The 11,932-nt window shown below is 36.2% G+C and overlaps 1 protein-coding gene across 1 annotated transcript; it reads right to left on the bottom strand.

Moving 5' to 3' along the window:
• Positions 1-7,327: 7,327 nt before the first annotated feature.
• On the bottom strand, positions 7,328-11,664 carry LOC142550638 (uncharacterized). The gene is made up of 7 exons (XM_075659715.1): positions 11,092-11,664; positions 10,711-10,792; positions 10,249-10,412; positions 9,663-9,867; positions 8,516-9,235; positions 7,502-7,569; positions 7,328-7,453 (listed from the first exon to the last, which is right to left on the bottom strand). The coding sequence occupies exons 1-7, from the start codon at positions 11,662-11,664 to the stop codon at positions 7,328-7,330; spliced, it is 1,938 nt and encodes a 645-aa protein (XP_075515830.1).
• Between the last annotated feature and the right edge of the window lie 268 nt (positions 11,665-11,932).

Below are 11,932 nucleotides of genomic sequence, written 5' to 3'. Positions count from 1 at the left end.
TTAGGGGCTGGTTGTTAGGTTTAAGTTACGGTTTAAAGTTGGGAAGATTTGGTTAAATTTCGGGTTGATTCGAATTAAAATCGGGACCCCAGTCCACGTTTTAAAACGAATCGTTTTAATTTTCATACTGGCTCGATTTTATGTCTAAAAAATGCTTATTTTTAAGTTTTGAGGTGTTTTCAGGAGTTCGATAGGCTTCGGGTCGAAATTTTGAGGTCCAGGGGTAAAATTGTCAATTAGGGTTTCCAGAGGTAAAATGCTCATTATGCACCCGAGTCAAGTTTTTAGTCCTGGCAGCACCCTAAACACGATTTGGCATGTTTCAAATGTTAATTTTATTATCATGTATATGAATTTTTATGAAATTATGAAAAATACGTTTCATGCTTGATTTTAAGGAAAATTACGAATATGCATTATTTTATTAAGTGATAAATAAGATGACACATTTTGAAGGAAGAGAGTTGGTTGTGACTAATACGATTATATGAGATATTATGAGCTGAGGCAAAGGCTCAGTGGACGGGTAATGCTGTCGCTGATGTCCTCACCGTCGGGTATAGCGGTTATATTAGATTGATCCATCGAATAAAGCTGATACAAATGTCACAACTAACGATCTGAATTCAATCAAGAAAATATATACGTATATGATATTATGATGAGACATGTTTTGACACGTATGCTTTTATACGATATGGTTACGTTTACGCTTTTAAGTTCATGGAATGGATGTTGATTACAATAATTTTCACAGTTGTATGCTATGTATGTACTCGTTATAACTTTACAGGTGTGTTGAGTCTTTAGACTCACTAGGTGTGAATGATGCAGGTGAGCAGCTTGAAGTTGAGGAGACTGGAGGCGCTGAACACTGAGTAGGCGGAGTTGGTGGTGCACTGGATAACCCGAGGACATGGCGTTTTTCCGCATAATATGTTTATGAGACATGAATTTAAGTAATATGGATAAATATTTTGAAAGGTTTTGGAATCTTGTTACGTTGTGGGTTCGTCAGACTTTTTGTATCTGTTCGAGTTTTTTTTTTAAATAAGTAGACCAAGAGGTTGCGTTTATTTTAAGATTTAATTAACCGCAGTTATTTTTACTCAGAGGTTGAATAACTTTTTAAAATGTATGATCGACTGCTTTTATTCTCTTGTATCTGTATGAGTACTAATTCGATCATAGCTTTCATTAAAAAAAATGTTTTAGTAGATTTTTAAAATGAGCAGACGTTACACTACATATCCCAATTTAAGTGTTTAGCATTCCTAAAATCCGTACTTAATATTCACATAGTTAATCATTGACCCAAAAAAGTTTTTATATTGGAATTCGAAAATTGATCCATGAGGCTTCAGTTCCATCTATTTCCATAAATCTCATAATCCACAGAACCTAGCATCCCTAAAATCCTAAATTATTTACCTAAAAAACTTATGCATAATCCCAATACATATTTCCAATTAGTCCCAAAATAAGTGTCTCCTAGTAACAATTATAGTCTTAATCACAAATTAGAACTTAAATCCTCAATTTCATAATCACAAAAAGAATTAAATATTTTATGACACTACGAGTTGTTTCTTACTAACTTTAAAAATTTCCCCAAATGAATCCATCTTTATAAAGTTTAGAGACAAAGTTCAAAAACAGAGGTTTATGGACCTTAGATGTAATGTAAGGTCTAGGAAATTCGAACTACGTAACCTGACTGCATGGAATTTAGAGTTTTACTAAAATATGTGTTTAATTATTTTATTGCATGATATGTGGCTTGGTTCATGATTTATTTAAAGTTTCATGCATTAGAACTTTAACTTGTATTTCGTGCTCGAACGAGGAATGGAGACCGGAGATAATCAGGAAAAATGTTTTTATCAAGTAATATTTTCAATTATTTAATATACGGTGTATAACTAAGTGTGATTTTTGAAAATTGACCTTGGTTGGGTATTTTTACACGTCGGCCATATTTTTAACCGGTACGCAAATTTTAGCGATTTGGGGGACTTTTTGCGGACAATATTTTCAATAACGTATCTAAACGAAATAATTTTCGGGAGTGTTATTATGCTTGATGGGTTTATTTTATTGCTTAATGGGCCTAAACCCTTTTTAACTCCTTTAATTATTATTAAGGGCTCATGAGTGTAATATATTATTGACTTAAACTCAAAAACTAAACCCTAACCCTACTTCCCAAGCTCTCGGCCGCCCATCCCCTTGCTAAAACACAATTTCGAAAGTTACATCAGCAGCCACTTCGATTTTCTCTCAAGGTTTTCAAGAAAAATCCTTCCCCGTCTCTCCGGTTCTCGTCCTACGCATAGATATCCAAGGTTTCGAGTGTTTATTCGCAAATGCACCCCATAAATCCTTATTTTTCTCATAATTCACGCTAATATACGCTGACATATGTGCGTTTTCATGAGGTGTGTTTAAATCTTTTTTGTTGTATTGTTTATGCATCGGTTGTCATGAAATATGCACATTCTTGCTTGTAACTCACGGTTTTGTTGTTACTTGTGTAAGGGGCAGCCAAAATGTGGTGTTAGGGGACTGTTTAGGTCAAGAGTGAAGGCGACACAATGCTGGAGTTGAGTCTCGGTCAATTTGGTTGAGGGCCAATCGGTTTTGGTTTTGGAGATGTCCAGGGTTTCCGTGGCTAGACAGAGGGAAAGGTTTGGGAGAAGCCGTGTATGGAATGATTCCAGCCGTGAACTAGACCCTATTGGTGCGTTTCAGGGCTGGAAAGGGTCGTGAGCAGCTGGAGGTGAGGGTAGAGAGGACGAGAAGGTTCAAGGGATAGCCTGGAACTCCTTGGCAAGACCGAGACTTGTGCGAGCTTGGGGATTTAAGCGTGGTTAGGGCTGGTCCAGTAGGGTGTCCATAGTCTGATATTGGTCCTAGTTGGTGTTGGTTCAAGGCCGGTTCGAGTTGGTTAGGCCTAGGATTGAAAAATGGAAGCATAAGGTGAATTAGGGTTCGACTCTCCTTGTGCAGAAATTGTCCAGCAGCTGCCTGGTCATGTTCGAGGGCCTTAGGTTGTCTGATATAGGTTGTTTAGGGGTTGTTAGGGTGTGTATAAGTGGTGGTTAAAATTTGGGAAAGTTTGGTTAAGTTTCGGGTTGATTCGTGTTAAAACCGGGACACCGGTCCAAGTTTTAAAACGAATCGTAAAAGTTACTGCATGGGCTCAATTTTATGTCTAAGAATTATTATAAATGTGTTTTGAGGAGTTTGGTTGGCTTCGGGTCGAAATTTTGAGGTCCAGGGGTGAAATGGTCAATTAAGGTTTCTAGGGGCAAAATTGTTATTTTCCACCAGTCGAGTTAGCAGAACTGGCAACGCTCTGATCACAAAATTACACGTTTTTAATGCATATGCTATCATGAACATGGCCTTTTATGGAATTATGAAAAATACATTGCATGCTTGATTTTAAGAAAATTTATGTTTGTGCATGATTTTTACAAGTGATTAATATGATGACACGGTTTGAAGGATGAGAGTTGGTTGTGTAACACCCCGAAAATTTGAAGGTCTACGCGAACCACATGCATATGAGTTATTAAATTCCTTGTGTATTTGAATTAATTGGTTTAATTGCTTTAATTAATTATGTTGTGCATATTTGCATGTTTAAAATATACTTTTCTACATTGTTGCATTAAAAATATATTTTAAAAGGTTATTCGAGTTGCGATAGAGGAACGGAGATTGAGGGCTGAAAAATAAAATATGTTTTTATTAAATAATTATTTTTAATTATTTAAAATATGGGTGATGCTTTTTCATATTTTTGAAAATAAAGGGTTTTGAGGTGATTATATATGTCGGGACGTAAATTTTATCATTGTTGGTTTTTCAACAAAAATACGAATATTTTGGCAACCCGGCTAATAAATTCACAAACTTATTTAAGCAAAATTATTTTAATATTTTAATGAGCTTAATGGGACTAATTAACTTAGTTAATGGTCCAAGGCTTTTATTAGTGATTTAATTAGCTATATAATATACTAACCTACCCCCATAACCCATACAAACCCAAGCCTCCACCCTAGCAACACAATTCAGAATTTATTTTCACTCCAAAAACCCACGGCACCCACAAGCACATCAAGGAGAGTTTGGTTTTGTCATGTAAATTCAAGCCATGATCGTTCGTCGTCGTTCTTCGATTTTTCAACGTAAAATCGTGCGTTTAAAACGTAAAGACACACCATATTCTTCCTTTACTCATTATCACACCATATTATGTATTTATTTATGAATTGCATGAAAAATAAGAACACCTTAATATATTTTCGTACATGCATCAAAGGTGAATTTTTGAAGCTTGGTTTTTATCCAAAAATCATGATTTACATGTATATAAGGGGATGCCATGATTAGAAATTGAAAAAGGGTTGGTTTTACACAAGTTTAAAGGTCTATAACACACACACAAATGCTGCAAACAAGAAACGTTAAACCTGGAACCAACTTCCTGTTTTTTATCATGGGGGCTCGGGTTCAATGGAAAATTGATGCATGGCCTAGCTTGGGTCACAGCTGGGTCTCAGTTAGGGGCTGGGAAGGAGTCTTAGCCATGCTAGGACTCGAAACCAGGGGCCGATGAGGAGTCCTAGCAAGCTAGGACTCCACCCGAGAGCAGCAAGGGGAACGCGCTGGTGTGTGTGTTGTTGCGCAGGGAGTAGGTGGCTCGGCCAGGGGCTTTGGGGTTGGGCTAGGCTAGGTCCTTGGGGTCCTAAAAGAGTGCACAAGGGTCTGAGCAGGGGGTGGTGCGGCTTGGGTGGCTGCTGGCTCGAGAGGAAACGAGAGAACATGAGAGAAGCAAGGCGCGATGGCTACTGCCACTGGGTTTAGGAGCTTCGCTGCTGGGTTTTAGTGTTTGGGCTGGCCTGGACTGGGTTCAAGCATGGTCCAGGGATGTCTGGGGTCAGGTGGGGCTCGGTGGTTAAAGGTTGGGAGAAGTCCTATACTAGCTAGGAGTCCTATTGTTCATGGGAGTCTCATGCACAAAACATGCAGAACGTGGGTCACTTTCCAGGTGAGTTTGAGCGCGCCAGAGCTAGGTTCATGGGCTTGAGTTTGTTCAAGAGGGTTATTAGATGGGTTGGCTCAGTTTTGGCTTGAGGTAGCTCAGGCGTGGCTACAATAAAATAGGAGATGGCTCGGGTTGATCGGTTAAGGGTCATATTTCGAATTTAAGAAGTAAAATTAGAACCATGGGTCCACTGGGTGTGGTTCATGGCTCACAAGGGTGAAATAAATAATAAAAATTTTATGTTTAAAATTTCGGATCAAAATATGGAGTTTTGGATTTATCTGGGATTTAAATGCATCACGAAACTCTAATTAAAGAATTAATTGAAAAGCCTAATTTTAAGCTTAATAAAATTATGAAAAGTTATATTTAAGCTCAAATAATTATTAAATGTCTAAGTTAGTAATTTGGGAATTTTATATTGAGGTTTGATTTAATTTGGGGTTAAAATGCAGTAATATCTTATATTTAAACAATAAATTAAAAGTTCTCGATTTAAGCTAAATAAAAATATGAGAAAATTCATGTAAGCTTAAATAATTATTTGGGACATGTTAGAGTCAATAGAATTGAGAAAATGTCAAAAACGTGAAATTTAACGTCTAGGGACAAAACTGTAATTTTACACCCGAAAATTAGTAGACGTCATGGCAGTGTCCTGAATGCTGTTTTATATGCTAATATGATTATTTTCAATGGTTAGAATTTTTATGAATTTTTATAATGTTAATATTTTTATTTTTAAAGTTTATGGATTTTTAATATGTCAAAATGTTATTTTAAATGTCATGATTTAATATGCTAAAAGTTTATTTTAAATGTTTATGGATTTTTATGATTAAATATGTTAAAACGTTTATTTTAAATATTTAAAGAATGTTATATGGTAAAAGGTTTATTTTAAAATTTTTATGAATTTTTATGGGGAAACGATAACATTAAAAGATATATTGTATGTTTGGTTTTACAGAAAAACGTTACATGCATGTTTAAATTTTTATAAAGTGATAAGAACATGAAACTTTGAAGGAAGTGAAGTAATAGTGACTAATACGATGATATGTTGGAGATATCGAGTGGGTGACGGTTCCAGTGGGAGCCCGACGATCGTATTTCCTTGGATAAGAATATGTATACGATGATATATTAATACGTATAGCCAAAGGCTCAGTTGACCGGTGAGAGTATTGCTAATGTCCCTGTCGCTCAGTACTGTAGTTACATGTAGATGGAATAATCGCCCAACACGTAGACATAGATGAACACGAAAGTCACAATTAACGATCTGAATTCAACGAAAGGAAAAATGAATATGTATATGTTGATGATAATATGTATATGAATATGTTGAACATGATATGAAAATGTTTATGAAAAGTTTATGGAAAAGTTTAAAAAACACCCCACTCCCATGACATTTTAATTCACTAATTAACGTATGCGGAAGCCTTAACATTTAAAAGGGAAAGAACAATATATCATTTACATCATAAACATTATCCATACTAATATACATGATCATTCACAAAATAGTATCCAACAAATAACTACAAGCCAACATACTAATTTTTTTCCCCTCAATCATTTAAAAAACTACATGATATTTTAAAACTTCTCATGTTCATTGTATCCCAAATAAAAATGACATGATAAAAAGTCTTTCCCCATTTCCTTCAACATGACTTCTCCTGTGCTGAACAATCCGTTTCAGTCCTTCTTATCACCTGCATCACATGACATTAACTGGAATGAGATAAAACTCAGTAAATAGAAAGCTGTACGTAGAAATTACATATACATAGCTTTGGCTTAAAACATGGCTATGACAATGACATTATAGCAATGGCAATAAAGAATGAATCATAAGTCTCAAATCAATGTAAAGGGTATCTCATATCATGAATTAAATTAAGGAAATGACAGTTCTGTGACCTGTGACCTGTGGCAAGTATCTCTTTGATATAAATATCAAAACTGTGAAAGATACTTCATATTCATGTGATTGGCCAATGACATGCATGTAATAACTATCATATAATAACTACCATTCCTTGGCTTTGATCATGGGAAATTTTATTGAAGCAATTCAACAAATTCTTGATAAGCAACAATAGAGTACTAGCCCCTTATCAATGAATTCAATGATATTCTTGGCTCATTAAACAATTAACAATACATACATCAATAATTTAACAAGGGAAGGAGATAGATATCAATAACTATGGCTTTTATACATATAAATCATGTGAGCAATAGAAGGAAAAGCTTCTACTTACAACCAAACCAAACAAATGATTGCTTAAATGTTCTTGAAGTGAATCCTACAATAAAAGATATAAATTCAACCATTAATCCTTCCCAATAATCAAAGAACTCAATCAAACCATCAATTACCTTCAATTTATTAAACCTTCAATCAACTCAAGAATAAAGAATTCTTACCTTGAAGCTTGAAAATTTAGTGGAAGAAGCTAAGTACTTCACTAAATCCTTGACCTTGTAATGAATAACTGGAGAAGAGAAATTTATGAGGAAGAGGGTAAGAAACGATCCAAGAGAATGGAAGGAAGGAAAAATGAGTAGAAAGCCCTATCCAATGCAATATATAAATCCTTTAGTGCCTAAAAACGTGTTTTTATTCTTTATACAGAATGCTGGGCGCATATGCGTGACTTTCCAGGCACATATGCGCGCCCAGTTCTGCCCAACACGGGCAATGGCGCGAGATCTGGCGTATATGCGCGCCACACTCTGCCGAAAAACTCATTTTTAACTTCCGAATTATCAAAAGTGATCAACATGAAAGTTGTAGCCCTATGTATTATCTTGTATCTCCAATTGGCCTCATATCATTTGAAGGTCTGAGTAAAACGTTATGCTCATTCTACCAAAATATGTCAGTGCAAGAACGACGATCCGCACGACACCATTCGGGCCACTTTTGGCTCGTTTCTCTAAGGATTTGAACCAAACTCAAAACATGAAAGTTATAACCTTATATATTTTAATGGAAGTGACATCACATCAATTGGATCAATATACAAGACATTATACTAAAAATCACAACTACTGCCACATTTTTCATACCGCTCTGCACTTCCATTTCCTATTTGACTCAAGATCAACTTTCTATTCTACCCATTCATTTCCATAATCATCACCAACTATGAATATAATACTAACAACCACAATAAACATACACCAACAATAACCCTATTTAATCATTCCATTATCATCATGAACCATGAAACATATCTCCAAAAACCATTCTATTACAATTTCAATAAACATCACCATAACCAATAACCATTACCAATAACCATTGCACATAATCTCAACTATTAAACCATATAACATGTTCATAACAATGATAAACTATAAATATTAACATGATAAAAGGTTAAGCTATTACAATCTCCCCTTCTTATAAAAATTTCGTCCCCGAAATTTACTTACCGTCAAATAAATTTGGATAACAATGTTTCATTTCTTCCTCCGGTTTCCACGTAGCTTCTTCAATCATGTGATTCCGCCATAGGAATTTTACAAGTCCAATTTCTTTGTTTCTTAATACTTTTACCTTGCGATCAAGAATTTGAACCGGCACTTCTTCGTAGTTTAAGTTAGGTAAAAGGTCCAATGATTCATACCGAAGGATATGAGATGGATTGGGAAGGTACTTGCGTAGCATAGACACATGAAAGACATTGTGCATTCGATCCAAGTCCGGTGGCATTGCAAGACGATAGGCTTGGTCTCCAATCTTATCAAGAATCTCAAACGGCCCAATGTATCGAGGACTTAGTTTACCTTTCTTGCCAAATCGCATAACTCCCTTGAGAGGAGCTATTTTAATAAACACATGATCACCAACCTCGAATGTGAATGGCCGTCGTCGTACATCAGCGTAACTTTTCTGTCTAGACTGAGCGGTCTTCATTCTTTCTTGGATCAATGCCACAACATCTGCTGTTTGTTGAACCAATTCTGGGCCCAAGATCTTCCTTTCACCTACCTCTTCCCAGTATAATGGAGATCGGCACTTTCTTCTATATAAAGCCTCGTAGGGTACCATGCCGATTGAAGACTGGTAGCTGTTATTATACGTGAATTCCACCAAAGGCAACTTAGAATCCCAACTTCCCGTGAAATCAATCGTGCAGGCTCGTAACATATCTTCAAGAATTTGAATCACCCTCTCTGACTGGCAATCACTCTGAGGATGATATGCTGTGCTAAAAGCCAACTTGGTGCCCAAGGCTCTATGCCAAATTTTCCAGAATTCAGAAGTAAACCTCGGGTCATGATCAGATACAATTGATAGAGGGATTCCATTAAGTCTTACAATATCAGCTACATAGACTTCAGCATACTGGTTCATTGTAAACTCCGTTTTGACCGGGAGAAAATGAGCCGACTTAGTTAACCTGTCAACAATCACCCAAATAGAGTGTCCCGTTGCAAAGTCCTATGGTGATGTGTTCCCACTTCCATTGGGGTATTGGGAGAGATAGCAAAGTTCCAGCAGGTCTTTGATGCTCAATCTTAACCTGCTGATAGATTAGACATTCAGAAATAAATAACATGATATCTTTCTTCATACCTGGCCACCAATAAAGACGTCGAAGATCTTGGTACATTTTGGTATTACTAGGATGAACTAAATATGGCAATGTATGATCTTCAATAAGAACATCCTTTCGATTATCATTACCCATAGGAACACATATCCTACCTCGAAAGGTCAACAACCCATCACGGTTTAACCCAAATTCAGAAACTTCTGTCAAATCACTCTTATTCTTCAACTATAATAACTGAATATTCAATTGTTGTTCCCTTAAAATTCGATCAATCAAAGTAGGGCGAAGAACTAATGCAGATAATTGATTTACTGTACCTGGAGATACCAGAGTTATTTCATTCCTTTGCAAATCGAGTAACAACGGGTTTTGAATCATGGAACCCAATAAATAACTGGATTTACGACTTAAAGCATCCGCAACCACATTAGCTTTTTCGGGATGATAGCTAATGATGCAATCATAGTCTTTTACCAATTCCAGCCACCTCCGTTGCCTCATGTTCAATTCTTTCTGCGAGAATAAATAACTCAAAATTTTATGATCTGTAAAAATTTCAGATTTCTCACCGTATAAATAGTGCCGCCAAATCTTTAAGGCGAATACCACAGCCGCCAACTCCAAATCATGTGTGGGATAATTCTTTTCGTATTCTTTTAGCTTCCGAGAAGCATAAGCAACCATTTTCCGACGTTGCATCAACACAGCGCCTAGCCCCTGCTTTGAAGCATCTGTATACACAACAAAATCCTCAGTACCAAAAGGAAGTACTAATACAGGGGCAAAAGTTAACTTATCTTTCATTGTTTGGAAGGCTTGTTGGCATTCTATAGTCCATTCAAATTTGATAGCTTTTCGTGTCAATCTCGTCAATGGCAATGCTATTTTAAAAAAAATCAGCTATGAAACGTCTGTAATACCCTGTCAAACCAAGAAAACTCCGTACCTCTGAAACTGTCTTTGGAATGGACCATTGTTTAATAGATTAAATCTTGTATGGATCGACAACTATTCCTTCTTTTGACACGATATGGCCCAAAAACGCCACTTTCTATAACCAAAACTCACATTTCTTTAATTTCGCATATAATTGCTTCTCCTTCAATATCTGTAACACGATCCTCAAATGCTCACTGTGAAGTTCTCGTGTCTTAGAATATATCAAAATGTCGCCAATAAATACAACACAAAAGCATCAAAATACGGCTTAAAGACACGATTCATCGAATCCATAAACACTGAAGGAGCATAGTTAACCCAAATGACATCACAAAAAATTCATAATGGCCATACCACGTTCTAAAAGCAGTCTTGGGTATGTCCTCCGTTTTTACTTTCAATTGATGATATCCAGATCGAAGATCGATTTTTCGAAAACAAGGTGGCCCCTTGTAATTGATCAAAAAGATCGTCGATTCGAGGTAAAGGATATTTATTTTTAATAGTTACCTTATTGAGTTCGCGATAATCAATGCATAACCTCAACGATCCATCTTTCTTTTTCACGAACAAAACCGGAGCTCCCCATGGCGAGGAACTAAGACGAATGAATCCTTTATCTAATAGCTCCTGTAATTGATTCGTCAATTCCTTCAGCTTAGTTGGAGCCATTATGTACGGAGCATTAGAAATTGGGGCTGTACCTGGACTCAATTCAATAACAAACTCTACCTCTCGATCAGGAGGTAAGCCAGGCACATCATCAGCAAATACGTCAGGATATTCCTGAACCACTTCAATATTCTGTAGTTGCACATTACTGCCCCTATTCACATCCGATACTAAGGCCAGAAAACTAGTACATCCCCCCTTATTCAACAATTTAATAACTTGCAAGCAAATTATCGATGAGCCTAAACCAACAATTTCATTCTTCTCATGATCATCAATTAAAAATTTCACGGTCTTTCCCACGCAATCAATTACTGCACGATAAGCAGATAACCAGTCCATACCCAATATAACATCAAAGGCAACCATCAGAATCACAATAAAATCAACATATAACAATCTCGTATCCATTTATACTTGACATGCCTTAAGGATACTTGTAGGACAAATCTCATCACCAGAGGGCAACATAATATTAAAATGTAAAGGCATAACAGTAGGTGCGCAAGATAAAGACCGCATAAATACTTAAGACATAAAAGAATGAGTCGCACCAGTATCAATCAACGTAAGTGCTTCCTTGCCAGATATTAGAATATTACCTGATATGACTGAAGAATCAGGATTGGCACACTCTTTTGTCATTGTGAAAATCCTGCCTTCAACCTTACCTTTGTCA

The sequence above is a fragment of the Primulina tabacum genome, chromosome 7 (assembly GCF_025594145.1).
Source record: "Primulina tabacum isolate GXHZ01 chromosome 7, ASM2559414v2, whole genome shotgun sequence".
NCBI classification, from domain to species: Eukaryota; Viridiplantae; Streptophyta; class Magnoliopsida; order Lamiales; family Gesneriaceae; genus Primulina; species Primulina tabacum.
This window is presented reverse-complemented; position numbering and strand designations above follow the sequence as displayed.

What these genes read in the sequence shown, in the direction of transcription:
- LOC142550638 (XM_075659715.1), bottom strand. Translation starts at nt 11,664, where the DNA reads ATGGATACGAGATTGTTATATGTTGATTTTATTGTGATTCTGATGGTT. An exon ending in ATTTGGAGTTGGCGGCTGTG is followed by an intron (nt 9,868 to 10,248) that starts GTATTCGCCTTA and finishes CAGTTATTATAG; the next exon opens with TTGAAGAATAAGAGTGATTT. An exon ending in TTATCCAAATTTATTTGACG is followed by an intron (nt 7,570 to 8,515) that starts GTAAGTAAATTT and finishes TCTCTTCTCCAG; the next exon opens with TTATTCATTACAAGGTCAAG.